A 15,229-nucleotide genomic window follows, 5' to 3' on the forward strand; every position below is an offset into this window, starting at 1 on the left:
AGTTTAAGAGGGGTACGTGTTAGATGGGGTAGTAAGGGTCAGACATCGATCTGGTAGTTAACTCAAGGGTACCCTGGAGACTCGTTATCTTCGTCTCTAACGTGTCCTAGTATTTCTGTACCGATTCACGACCAAACATTTATTCTGACATTCACATTAACACCAGCTAATATTTTTTTTTTTTATTTTAATGTTATTATGTGTCGCATTATAATTCGTGCGAATTCTTCATTACGATTATTTGAATCATATATTTGTTTATTTTTTAGAAAAATAATAATGCAGAAAAATATGATGGTATGAAAAGTTAGTGATTAATAATTTTGAAAATTTTAATGGACAAAATTTTGCATACATCAAGCGCGGAAGCTCTGACAGAAAATTCAAAACTCTGTCAAATGAGCACCGACATGCCAATTTTGTAAATTTTTGAGATGTACATATATTTTTATTTGTATAAAAATATATATATCTCTTAGAATCTAAAAAATAAGTATGTCATGTTGGTACGTATTTTAAATGGCATTGAATTTTCCAAGTTTTGATAAAAATGTGATAGATATTAATTAATAAAATTATTAAATAATAACATATTTAAAATTTATCAATAATTTATTTAATACTCAGTAATTAAATAAATAATAATTGCCGCTAATTTTTCCACATATTTTTTCGAATAAATTAATTATCTTTAAATAAAAAAATAAACAAACGTGTCAGATTTGTTTACAATCACCACTTTTTGAATAGAGCGCCCTTTTTAAAATTACGCGGGAAGATTTGAAATTTAAATTTGCCAATAAATGAATGAAATATTTATATTAAATAAAATTGAAAAATTAAAAGAAAACAATATTATAATTGTTAGAATTTTGATCATAATCATAATCAGTGAATAAAAAACTTTAATCAATAATTTTTTTTAAATTTACTCACGTTTCCCGCCATTTTTATTTTCCGCTGCCAGTGCTAGTACATTACCATCAAGAAATAAATAAATTAAACACATGAGCACTCACTAAAATAATTCAATTATCACAACTAATTAATCACCAAATTATCACAATCACTTAATTATATTATTTATAATAAAAGAAAAGACATTTAATTATTTTTATTCCCGTTTAAAAATTCCGACACCAAACATGGCGCTAGATAACCCGAGAACCCCGAGAGCTAAGCCGGCACTGAATTTAATTTATTTAATAACACACTCATGGACACACATAAATTAATATCACAAAATGTTCACCATTCTATAAAAAATTATTTAAAACTGACATTACACTTATAATTGAGTGACGCAATAATTAAAAGAATTATTTTAACTGAGTAAACGACAACGACAATGAGAGAATATCAGGCGGGAGACAAACTGAGCCAGAATGCTTCTGCGCACGTGCATCTCAATTTTATCTCTACTGCGCAGGCCGTTCCAACCGTTCCTACAACTGCGCAAGTGTTTTTGAGCCCAACTTCATGTTGCCGCCACCACAATGACGCCGGCCGCGTCTAGCTCGTGATTTAATAAATAAATTATTTATTTTTGCAATTATATTTATTAAAACAAGTGTCTTAAAATATTATTTGGCCATTGAACATTTTGTGACAATAATTCAATCAGTATGTAAAATATAAGTAGTAAAACAATTAATTTAAATAAATCGTATCTAGTTTCCATTGTGAAGCCATCGGTGTTCGTTGTCGTTCGTTTTAATTTAAAATCAGTGAAAATAAATTTTATTAGTTATTATTTATATGGACAAAGTATTGAAGACTTATCAGTGAGTATTTTTGTGTGAGTGGAAAGTATTTTTTATCAAGTGATGTGAAAAGTCCAGTGATTTTTCAAATTATTTTTTGCCGCCATTTTTAAAAATCATCCTGAAGTTAGCAGACAATTAACAATTTTCGGATTTTTCTAGCAACGATAAATTATAGAAAAAATGAAAACTAAAAATATGCACATGTAGGAAATTAAAAATACTGCAGATGCAATTTTTTTGAATATTTTTTTATTTATCGTTTTTAAAGAAACCCAAAACTTATAAGACATCGGCTAACTACTGTGTCATTTTTAAAAATATACTTGTGTTATTTTTTTTTTTTAAATAAAAAATGGTGGTTCATGAGTGAGTAGTGTTTTATTTCAGAAGTGATGTCAGTGTTAATAATTTATATCAGTGTAATTTAGTGTTAGTGGTCATTTGATTGTGTCAACTACATTTTTAAGTCCAAGTCCAATGAAGTCATCGAAAAAGCAGCAAAATGTGAGTTTTTAATTTTTTAATTCAAAAATTATCTATCATATTTGTAAAATTGAGCGATTATTTATGACTTTAAATGATATATTTAACTATATATTAAATTAAAAATAAAATCAGCGATTGGAGTATGCACTTTTAGATTTTCAAACTTTTTTTGAATTCTATTTTTTATTTTTTTTTAAACAAATAGGAAAATAAAAATTTTGAACAAATTTTGAATTTATGAAATTATAGTCGAGATTACTAGCAGGGTAGCAGTCGATAGGATAGGCGACTTTCTAATCAAAAAGTTGTTATCAATTAGTTGCGAGCAAGTTGACGACAACTTGAGAATTTGTAACTGTTGATTACTAATTGTTGTCAACTTTACAGAATTGGCAACAATTTACTGCAACAATTCGTGACCAACTTTCTGAGAAAATTGAAGGCAACTCATAGAATTCCTGTTGCTTTTAACTTTCTCAGGAAATTGGCATCCAGTTGCCGTCAACTTACGGGATTCCAACTTTTGCTTTCAACAATCTCCGAAAATTGGTGTGCAAGTGACGTCAAATTGACGGTAAAAATTCAATTCTCAAATATTAGACTGACAGCAATAACTTTCTCATTTTTTGAAAATTTGAAAACTTCTCTACGGGGGTTCCATGACAACTGATCCCCGACAAATAATCACACGATAATTGATCCCACAGACAACTGATCCCACTGACAAATTTATAAAATCATTAATTACTATAACATGAGTAATTAAAACTCACTGATGTAAATATAAAAAGTTAAATTATGTAAATTAGTTGTTGATAAAAATCAATTGACCACCAATTGTTGATGGGATCAGATGTCGGTGGGATCAATTTATAGGGATCACTTGTCGTGGTATAAAATTGCTGGGATCAGCTGACGGCACACCTTCTACGGGATATTAAAAAGAATGACAGTAATATTATTAATCAATAAATAAAAGTCAATACTCATTTTATATCAATTCTTTATTTTTCATACAAATTATAAACATGTTTTTTTTTTTTTTTTTTTTATTATTATTTTTTTTCAAATACTGTACATATACTGAATTTAATTATACTTTTAAATCTCTAATTTAATGATATATCTTTTATTTTATTTCTCATTTACTCGTAAAATCGTCTACTTTGATCCTCATTTCGTTCTATTAATTATAATTAATAATATACAAGTGTTTATTTTTTTTTTTTTCACACAATGCTTTTTTGTTGTTTATTTATGAACAAGCTCAATTATTTGATATGGCAGTTCCAGGATATTAAAAAAAAATTATATATTTTTTTTTAAAACAATCAAAGATAATTATTAATTGCAACATTATTTTTTTTCAATTCAATTAAACGTTATATAGATCAATGCACTTAAAATTGTACGATTATTTAATAAACATTTCATATCATATGTATGTAGCTCATTTACAGTTTATCGGATTTATATAAAACTGCAACTTAGTTTTATAAAAAAAAAGAAATAACAAATCAATGAATTTTATAAATTTATTATTTTTTGTGTTCATATCTCTCTCAAAAATTTTAAATACAATAATATGTGCAATTTTAATTTTATTTTTCGTGTAAAAAAAAATTACAGCGCTTGCGATTTAAATTTTAAGTAGCGTACAATTTTTTTCGATTTATTTTCAAATTTTCCCAGTTTTTTCAAATTTTGCTATAATTCTTCCATTAACTAAAAAATTATTTTTTATAAAATTTAAAAAAAATTCACTCAGAAATTTAATTTTCTATGAAAATCAAAATACGAAAATTAAAATTCTTATTAAAAAATATTTTGAATTAAAAAAAAAATTGTCCACCTGCTCAAATTATTTAAAACAAACACTATAGTATTTTTACACACAAAAAAAAATTTCTTGGTACCAAAATTTTTTTTTACTCCAAGAAAATTTTTGTCTTAAATTCATAATGAAAAAAATTTCTTGGGGTAAATAAAAATACTTTTGAGACAAGAAATTATTTTTTTTCTGTGCACAAAATTAAATTTCCACATGATTATTAAAAATGAAAATTTAAAATTTAAAAAAATTTTAATTATCTGAATGGCCACTGGAACTTTATTAATTAGAATGATAGTCATTATTTAAAACTATTTACAAAGTTTGTTATTTTATTTTTAAAAATTTAACCGTACGATCAATCGCCAATGTATTTGCAATACAATTACGAGCTGCTATTTGAATTTAATTCATTTTTATTTTTATTTTTATTTTTTCTCATAGACTACATCTGCCGATATCATTTATAATTTCATTTAAAATTTTGATATCATCAATATAGAATGAGAGAGTACTATTTGCTATCTTCGCAGAAGACATAGATAAATATATATTTATTTTTATTTTCTCCATAATTTTTTCTTATGTAATTTACTTAATTAATTACTGTTAATAATAATCTTGTCGGTGCTCATCATTTTTATATTTTTTATTTTAATTTATGTACTTCTTCTTATTTTATTAATTAATTAATCAATTAATAATTAGTATGATTACTATTATATTATATTTTAATCATAATTATTATTATTATTTAATTATTAATTATTAATTATCGATAACAAAATTTTGAATTGTCATAAAATGTAACATCGCGTGATTGCATTCAATTCAACCCATTGAGAATTCAATTAATTTTTTTTTTACACTATAATTAATTATTTAACATTTTTCTCAATAGCAATTGACGTAATTAATTTATTTAAAAAATTAATTTTGTTAGTTGATGACAATATATATATATATAGGATTTGTTAATTAACAAATAAGCTGCTTAATTAGCGATATAAAAAAATAATAACAACTAAGAAGTACAAAAGCTGCCAATGAATATTTTTGCCTTTTTGTTGTTTGAGTGCTAATTTTATTAATCAAATTAATAATTCATTTTTTTTTAATTAAAAAAAAAAAGGAAATATTTCTGACTAAAGAGATCAAAATAAATTGCCACTTGTTTATCCGTAAAACTTAATTACAATACGGTAATTAATATTAATTATACATCTAAAAATTATTTATTTTAATTATTATTTTGCTCGGTAAGCAAAAAAATTAATTATCCAATTAATCCAATTGTTTAAATTAATATGAGGTTTTATTTATTATTTTTCATAAGAGATTCATGAAAAAAAGGGTAAAATGAGTCATAAAAAAATTTGATTTTTTTTAATATTTCCGTCATAAAAAATAAAAATTTTTATGACGAAAATTAATTTATTTTTAAAATTTTAATAGGCCCAAATTACCCCAAATCTTAACAAAAAATCAAAGACCATTTCGCCGCAATTTTTCTTGTATTTTTAATAAATTACCCGATTTATTTTCTGTGCAATTTAATTATTTTTCAACGAGTACTGAGTTGTTTTTTTTCTTTTTTTTTTAAGTACGGAACTCAAATAATTATAGTATAGTTTGTAAAAATCTATTATAAGACATGATCTTTCGTAAAAATAATTTATAAAATTGTTTGCGTAACCAGAGCAATCGTTACAATCATAACTTTTAATAACTATAGTAATAATATTTCTTTAATTACTGTAAGTAAAAAGATAAAAACAAACAATTACACTAAGTAAGAAATTCAGCCACTTCATTAAACTACAGAAAAAAAAAATATTAATGGAACCTTACGGTAAAAAATAGTGTAATTATAATCATCAGAATTACAAAGACATTAATAGTCTACTTGCTACCTGAAGTTCGGGTGGGATCGCACGAAAAATATAAAAAATGATAAAGTACTCAATCGGATTAATCGAATTAAATCTGCCCAGTAAATATTAATAATAATAATAATAATATTATTTAAAATTCATCTGATCACTAATTAAAAAAATAATTATCATTTGATAAATTCTAGACTCGCGAATGGCATTTTTTATTTTACTTAAAATTTCATATATTTTTTTTTATTCTCATTCGTATCTTATCAACTTTCATTTAATTTTTAAAATTAAAATCACTTAGATAGCTTTATACACGATATCGAGAGGGCATCAGTTGCCTGCATTGTTTTTCCTGAATCTATAAAAATGCCTACAATATTTTTCCGTACCTCATAAATGCTCACTACCCAGTCGCCTACTAAATATTTTTTTCTACGATTCTATTGCCTACAAAAATTACTGCACTGTTCTATTGCCTACTTAAAAATATTTCATGATGTTCAATTGATTGCTATTTAATCGTGTACCCAAATCAAAGAAATACTCCTGATTATGCTGAGAAAATCAAGTACTTGAGGAGAAATGATCAACGTTCAAGACCGATCATTAAAAAAAAAACCACAGGTGATCTGAAAAATATCAGTCTTCACAATAATATCTCGTCTGGTCCATAATATGACACTGGGTTGGATCCCATAGTCGCTGGAGACAATAACTTGATCAGATTACTAATTTATAATAGAAAACTGTCAAGTTTTCCAGTTCCTGAAGACTGTGGCTCTGATATTTTCCAGATCAGCTGTGGTTTTTTCTCAAATGATTGATCTTAATCATTGATCATTTCGTAGCAACAAGTACACGGAAGAATCATTTTTTTTCTTGGCTATCGTCCCTATCGGGCCACAATTAAATAGCAACAAATTGAACATCGAGAAATATTTTCAAGTGGACAATAGAGCAGTCCAGTAATTTTTGTATGCAATTAAAATTACATAGTTTATATTTATGTAGACAATAGAACCATAGAAAAAATTTTAGTAGGCACTGAGCAGTGAGAATTCATGTATGAAAAAATATTGTAGGCATTTGATTTTGGCAAAAGTAATGCAGGCAACTGATGCCTTCTCGATAGATAATTTATAACAATTTAAATTGTAATTGCATTAATATTTATTAACATATATACTCTTAGCCGCAAATATATGTATATTTTATTTATTTATTTATTAATGTGTATATTATTATTATTATTTATAATTTATAATTTTCCGTATGTCCAAAATAGTTGAATTAACTCTGATTAAATTATAATACTAAATCGTATTAATTATTTATTAATTTTAATTACAGTACTGAGCCAACCCAAGATCACGTTCTAATTATTTACTTTTTTTTTTACTAATTAATAAACTCTATTAAATATTTATCATAAATACTTTACGGTATTTAATTTTTTTTATTTTTTCATCTAATTATTGTCAATTTCAACATTTGCACTAAATTTTGATTGCCAAATGTCACGTTATATAAAATTACACAAAAAAAAATAATTACAATAATAATAATAAATTTTCATTTTAATTTATCAATAAAAATACTCACTGGTAAATAGACTCGGGTTGACTCAGTAGTCAGTGCGTTTAATTTTGAATAGATAATTTTTTTTTTTTTTTTTCTTTTATATATGTATATTTATATATATTTTAAAAAAAATAGTTTGAGTTAATATATAAATCCTCGCGGATAATTAGCGATTAACGTAAATCATTTGAGATCACAGCTTACAAACGAATTCATAAGTATCGATTTACGTTATCGCGATAAAGCAAAATATAAAACAAAATAATAATTTTGATCCAAGTACACTGTACCTCGTGATACATTAAATTACATATATATGTAATAATTACACGCTGTAGTACCGGTAGTTAAAGTTGATGTTGGAGATATCTAGTGTGATATTATTGTTCTTATTATTATATTATATATATATCTATATATTTATAATAGATGTATGTATGTATGTATATATATATATGTATGTGTATGTGTGTCGTCACATAGATGTATGCGAATATTAAAATTCACAAGCGTAATTGTAATTGTAATAATAAATGGATGATTAAATGTAGTGGTGGTGGTGGTGGTAGGCACTGATGGGGGTGGATGGCTGCATGGCGAGCAGATATTTTTTTATCAGACTAATCTTTGACCAGTTTGTATATGTGATGCTGAGCACCATGTTCAGACGTCGATACTTCAAAGACGTACGCTGTACAGAGTAACGTCTCTTGCGTATCTCTATTTGTCACAATCTGAAATTTTTTTAAATTTATATATTTAGTTATTTAATAATGACGAACTTTTAGGCTCCACATGATTTTGTAATTTTTAAGGGCATTCTCAATTAGTACTTCCCATTTTTTTAAAATAGTCTATCTGTATTAAAATTGTGTTGGTTAATTAGAAAAAAAATTAATTAGTTATCAGTTAAAGTCCTCCCGGAGAGTAAGTTGCCGTTGGTTTTTACCCCCACTATTAAAAACAAGTCTAATTTTCCGCCGACGACGACTTACTTCCTGGGAGGACTTTAGGAGTTTAACGAAATTTAGTACATAAATTTTGAGATTACGAATTTGAATGTCGATTTTACTGAAATTTATCTAAAAAATTTCCCCCACTTTTTTTACGCACGCGCAGTTTAGAAGTTTGCGGTAGTGGGAGATTGCCGAAGTTCATTCTCTCTCTAGGACAAGTTCAACTCCCAACTGATATCAACTGTCAGCTACCGAAGTTTAGAGGCAAGAAAGTTGTTCTTTTTTTTTATGAGATTTTTTTTATTGGGCGCCATGTAAAATAGGGATCGTTGTTAAATAAAAATCTAGTGGAGCCCCATTTGAAAAATAAAATATATAAATTACCTGTAGAATTGTAAAATTCTCAAGAACACTGTTCATCATATATTTTTCTGGCAGATGCTTTAGTTTGTGAATAAAGTTTATCATATATTCACACATGGGGGAACGACTGATGCGATAAACAAACCTACCATTCTCAAACCTTGCATACTCAGTCTCCACCTTCTCTACCACTTGTTTTCCAAAGGAACACACTTTTGTCGAACAGGTTATCGTCATGTTCTCTGTACTCTCGTACCTATTTGCAAATAATTAAATAATTAAATGACACAATCAATTAGTTGACTAATAAATTAATAAAGAACTTACTGGCTTGTCACACCATAAAAGGCGCCAGCCTCGTCCTGAATATTTGTATTGAGATCCGCCCAGAATTTGACGAGGAAGAAAGCCGCCTGTGGTCCCTTATCATAGAGCTCTTTTAGGCCTCCTTTCTTTTCTGGAAATTTGTCGTAAATTTGCCTGACGTCAACGGCTTCTAGAAGTGGATCCGTGTAAGTCGCCGAGCCTCCTATGTGGACGAACAAATGTTTGTGGTACTGTAAGGAAAATAAATATGTTTTGATTAAATTTATTTATTCATTACATATATATTTATTTTTATAAATTACTTACAATATCTTGGTCTCGGTGCTGATCCATGTACGCTGAAAATTCAACGAGTCTTAATTTATGGGTGGCAATAGAACGGCCTTCCCATGGTGGCGGAGGCTGTGCCTGTACCATATCACCACTGGAGACCGCAGTCGCCGGTTTTCCCGTGTAAGCTGGCTGTGAAAAAGGCTTGACATCTTGGGATGTTCCCGGTTGGAGACCAGGTTGCCAGAAATTCTAGATAAATTAATTTTTTGTTATTTATTTTTTACATATATTTTTTTATCTGAGTTAACACATTTATTATATGAATTTAAACAAGTAGGAATTATGACAAACAAAAGAATTTTTTTTTTTTAAGTAATTAAAAAAGTGAATACACAACAAGTGCCCCCATAGGGCGAGCAATAGCACGGAGTAAGTTTTTAAATAATAAATTGTTAGTAATGTCAGTAGTGTACACTGAAAAAAATCGGGAGTGAATACGGACTTTATTTAAATCTGAATTCTCTTCACTTGGAGTTCGGAGTTTTAAAAAAAATCACTCAGCCTACGGAGTAAATGGGATAATTTTTTCAGTAGAGTAATTTCGGAGTGATCTAGATTTTATTTCAATCTGCATCCACTCTGGTTTTGAATTTTGATGTTAAAATAAACTCCCCTGGAGGATCTGCTCCGTATTTACTCCGAATTTAATCCGCAAATTTTTTCCAGTGTAATGAATAAGCAACAAAAATATGTAAATCGATTCGTATTATTTTTGTAAGCATAATAACTCGGGTCAAAAATAAAACTTGATTCAGGCTCGCTTCACCTTATTTTCTTTTGAAATTATCAATTTGCCGACGATTTTTCGATAAGATCTCGATTTTTTCAACTTAAATTCAATTTTTTTTCAACTTTTTGAACTTTTTTCATTTTGGTTTCGACTTGTTTCAACTTATTCGTCTTTACTTCTAGCGCAATAGTCATTCATCTTACTTTTGACTTGCTGAATCAAGTCGAAAAAAAGTCATTTATTCGCCTTACTTTCGCCTTAATTTATAAAAATTATGTCACCGTAGTTTTGAATTTTTCGCCTTATAATTTAAGTCGATTAAGTCTAAACCAAGTAAATTTCGACTTGATCTTGACTTTTTGGTCTTAAATCGTGACTAAGTAAGCCAGTTAAGTCTAAAACAAGGCTCAAACTCAATGTGTTTCATACCTCCGTAAAAAAAAAGTCGAGTTAGTCTTATAAAAAACAGCTCCAAATTTCGACTTGGTAAATCAAGTTTTATTTTTGACCCGGGAATATTTAAATAACAATCGACAGATGTAAGCTCTTGAAAAAAAGTTATCAGTGTTAGGGACACGATTATCTGGATCTGGAACTTACCGCTCCAGGATAGGAGGGGGTGGAAGCGTGGAGGGCTAGGGTCCCCATGAGGGCAGGGGTCATCTTGTTGTGTATTACACTTCCAGCTGACACTATCTGTGCACTTGACATACTCGACATTGTCTGAAGAGTCTTCTCCTTCGTCACGTGATCCTGACAAATTCAAATTTATTACAACCCTTGCATTGGTAACTGTACAGCTTCAGTATTTTTAAAATATCTAACAGACTATAGACTCGAAATTTTTAAACGGCGTAATGAAAATATTGTAAAAAGGAGTAAAAGGAATAACGTGGGCCGAAAGTGGGTGGTAATATAATGTCTTGGGTTATCGTGTTCCTTTTTAATTTCCAAGCAACTGAACATTAAACTCGTGTGTCGATGTGTGGTGTCATCTTTCTTTATTTCTGCGGATACTTTTTTTTATTGTCCTTCTCTCTGCTCGTACGTTTCACTAAACTTATACTTGGGTTATATCAGAGCCTCTCTCTGCTACGAAAGAGTCCTGGAGTGTTAATCGCAGTGTGTCTCCCTGTCTCGCGTGGGACTTGATCATTCGTCACTGTGAGTAATCGAGTACTTTACTCTCGCACTTCAATCTTTACTCCCACGTTAACCCTCATAATAACAATAATAATAATACACATAAAAATTTTCTGCTATATTATTAAGAGAATAAGGAAAATTTTGTTCCAGCCATTTATATGATAGAATTAGTTAATGTTTTTAAATTTGGTATCGTTAGAAAGGTCTTGACTAGGATTCGTGCCTTTTCATGGCTTGAACTCTTTTTTATTGCCGAGTATCGAGATAAATAAATTTATCTTTATCATTCGAATTACATTTAAATTACGCGGGAAAAAAATCGTGTTTATTCTCTTCAAATAAATTAATATTTTAATTATTCTGATACTGAATATGACTGAATATATATAACTAATATATATATATATATATATATATATATATATATATATATATATATATATTAGGGTGGCGCAAAAAAACCGACTATTTTTTTTTTTTCAATCTCGCATGAAAATTTGTTGGTTTACGATGTTTTAAGAAGCCTCTCCACAAATCAGCTCGATAAAAAATTTTTAAGAGGTCGCTCACGAATTTTGAAAATATCGAAAATGATCGAAATTAGGATTTTTATTTAAAAAATTTTTTTTTTCTCGTGGCAGCAATAGTTTATATTTGTAAAATCATGACTATGCTGAAAATTTCAGCCCAAAATATAAATATTTAAACGGCGCTCAAGAATTTCGAATATTTACTGATAATATGTAATTAATAGTTTGAATTAGTTTTTATAACTCAATTGTTGTCATTTCACTTAAATATAACTTTTGCATACCCAAAAATATACAGAACAGTCTTAAACAATGAAATTCGGTCAGTTTTGAATAAGCGAAAAAACCTACAAATTGGATTAAAAAATAAAAAAGTATGTAAATAACTTATTATTTCTATTTCTCGGGTTATATTTTCATTCATTGTCATGCAAATTGATGGTGAAAAAATCGAGAAGCTTTATTATTAATATTTAAGGGTCGCTCAAAAATGTCCAAGAGACTGCGCTCGGAAACATTCAAAATTCTTGAGCGCCGTTTAAATATTTAAATTTTGGGTTGAAATTTTCAGCATAGTCATGATTTTACAAATATAAACTATTGCTGCCACGAGAAAAAAAAAATTTTTTAAATAAAAATCCTAATTTCGATCATTTTCGATATTTTCAAAATTCGTGAGCGACCTCTTAAAAATTTTTTATCGAGCTGATTTGTGGAGAGGCTTCTTAAAACATCGTAAACCAACAAATTTTCATGCGAGATTGAAAAAAAAAAAATAGTCGGTTTTTTTGCGCCACCCTAATATATATATATAATTAAGAGAAAATAAGAAAAATTTAGTCTATGCCATGTATTCTATGATAATAAAAATTAAACAGATTTAATTTGGTATCAGAGAAAAAAAATCGGTCTGTCAGTTGACCCTGCGGGCCAGCCCCAAAACTTCCCGCTGTTTTCGAGCTTGTTGAGCTCGAAAACACTATTGTGAATAAATTTTCGAGCTCTACGAGCTCGCAAATACTTTTGTATGCCATTGTTTTGTAAAAAACCATTTTTTAGCATTTCTTTCTCCCACGATATCTCGCGAACGAATTAACCGATTTTGATGGTTGAGGCGGCAATCGACGCGTTTTGTCAAGTTCTAAAGCTGATAAAATTTTAGATTCGATTTATCGAGTCGTTTTTGAGATATTTCAGGAAAAATAACAAAATTTTTTTTTTTAATTCTTTCGACAACGGTTTCTCTTGAACGAATGGACCGATTTTGATGGTTGAGGTGGCATTCGACGCGGCTTATAAAGCTCTAGAGCCCAGTCCATTTTGGAATGAATCCATTGAGCACATTAAAAGTTATCCAAAAAAAACATTTTTGAAAAAACTTTATTTTTGGAATATCTCTGAACGAGCCCCACCGATCAAGCTCAATTTTTTCTCGGCTTCAAGATATTGACAATCCGCGTCGAATGGCACCTTAAAGTTCAAAATCGGTTTATCCGTTCGAAAGATACAGGTATTTACATACGTACGTACGTACATACATACATACATACACTCGGACATCATCTTGAAATTAGTCAGAATAGCTTCCTAGGACCTCAAAACGTCGACATCTGATGGAAATTCGATTTTCGTAAATCGGACCGAAACCAATAACTTCCCGAATTTTTGAAAATTTACAATTTTCTTAGCGGGAAGTTAAAAATATATTAGACAACTAATAAAAAAAAATTTGACCGTATAGATTTTTCAAAAATCTTATGATTATACAATCATCGAAATCAATAAGTTTGCGAGTTAATGATGAGATTTGTCTCATTAAATTTTAATAATAGAAATTAACAAAAGATTCTAGAGTTAATTTTAGAGTATAGATTTTAATAAACAGTAAAATTCAAATCATATTTTATAAATTTTTTAGTAATGCTCGGACAGTCACGTAGTTGCTCGTAATAATAATAATAGTAATGGTTCTCAATATTTTATTATTTGTTTTTTAAATTAAAAATTAAAAAATATTTTTTAATATCATCAGTTAATTCAAATCTTTATATAAAATAAACAATCCAATCAAACCAAAAAATTTACGGCATCAAACATTCATGCCCGATGATAAAAAAAAATAAAATAAAAAATTGGATTGGGATGCGAACGAGAGTATATATACGACTGGAACGTGTCTATATTTATTGAACGCATACATTGTTCAGCCAATGGGAAAATAAAACATAAAAAAAGTTAAATAAATAAAAAAGTGTATAAAAGGTAAAAAAGTAAAGTGGATAAAAAATAAAAAAAAAAATAGAGAACGGTATAACCGTACATTGCACGCGTGCCCATCCACCTCTACCACGGGCACTACCGACGAATCGATTCGTTTAATTGAGAAAGGCCGTGTATTTATTTTTTTACTCCCTTTTTAACCAAAACCGTACGCGAGCGGTATGTCGAATTTAGCGGGTAGAGTGACCGTGCACTCTGTTTATCGACATTCTCAAACATTTTGTTCATCCCTCGCTATGTCAATTTTATCTCTCTCCCTCCTCCCGCCCATCTAAATATTTTTTTATGTTAATTGTTTCGACATTTCATTTACCATTACATACACCAGTAGTCAAATTTTAAATATTCCAACAACGAATGCATTTTTTAATTATTTTTTTATTCAATTTTAAATTTGATCCGCTTTGATCAAAAGAATTACCCTTATAAATAATTGACATTTGCGCTCGTACGGTAGTTGATAAAAATAAAAATAAAATTAAATTAAATTGAGTGTACTGGGATAAAAATGATATTTATTAAATTACATGATATGACTAAAGAGAATAATAATAAAATGAAAGCAGGTAAAACTGAGTTTAGGTGAATAACGCTCCTGGCATGCGCCACTGCGGTAACAGAGGCGCTCAAACGGGCAAAAGCACACGACAGCAACAAAAGCTTTAATCCAACATATATTCAGCAGATATATACACCAGGAACAGAGGGTAGATGTACATATAAAGGACTACCGCTCTGATATGTGAATTCAACGTAACCCTATACAGAGAGCGGTTCTCGACTTCGACACGCTGTGTTCTGTGTGTGCGTTTTGTGCTGCATACTGTTCTCCTCCAGCCTCCAGCCTCGGGCCTCCAGCCCCTTACCCTCCCAACACGCCATATATCTGCATGATACTGTTGGGGAAAACGTTTTCCCCGGGCAAAACAATCGGGCAACTGTTTACCTACATACACTCATCGGTCATTCTCTGCTCTGCTCTGCTCTGCTCTCTATCTCTCTTCTCGTACTCTC

General features: G+C 28.9%; 1 protein-coding gene across 13 annotated transcripts in view; it reads right to left on the reverse strand.

The window, feature by feature from the left end:
- Positions 1 to 3,243: 3,243 nt before the first annotated feature.
- The window catches only part of LOC130677030 (protein scalloped), an 84,973-nt gene continuing 72,987 nt past the window's right edge, over positions 3,244 to 15,229 (reverse strand). For 12 of the 13 annotated variants that reach the window (XM_057483559.1, XM_057483558.1, XM_057483557.1 and 9 more), the window contains 5 exons: positions 10,860 to 11,012; positions 9,503 to 9,718; positions 9,197 to 9,426; positions 8,891 to 9,125; positions 3,244 to 8,284 (listed from right to left, as the gene is read on the reverse strand). In XM_057483559.1, coding sequence (XP_057339542.1) covers positions 8,171 to 8,284; positions 8,891 to 9,125; positions 9,197 to 9,426; positions 9,503 to 9,718; positions 10,860 to 11,012 — 948 coding nt within the window. In that variant the 3' untranslated portion in view covers positions 3,244 to 8,170. The remainder of the gene's footprint in view (positions 8,285 to 8,890; positions 9,126 to 9,196; positions 9,427 to 9,502; positions 9,719 to 10,859; positions 11,013 to 15,229) is intronic. The other variant, XM_057483560.1, reaches the window with a different exon arrangement.

Source organism: Microplitis mediator, chromosome 11 (genome assembly GCF_029852145.1).
Source record: "Microplitis mediator isolate UGA2020A chromosome 11, iyMicMedi2.1, whole genome shotgun sequence".
NCBI classification, from domain to species: Eukaryota; Metazoa; Arthropoda; class Insecta; order Hymenoptera; family Braconidae; genus Microplitis; species Microplitis mediator.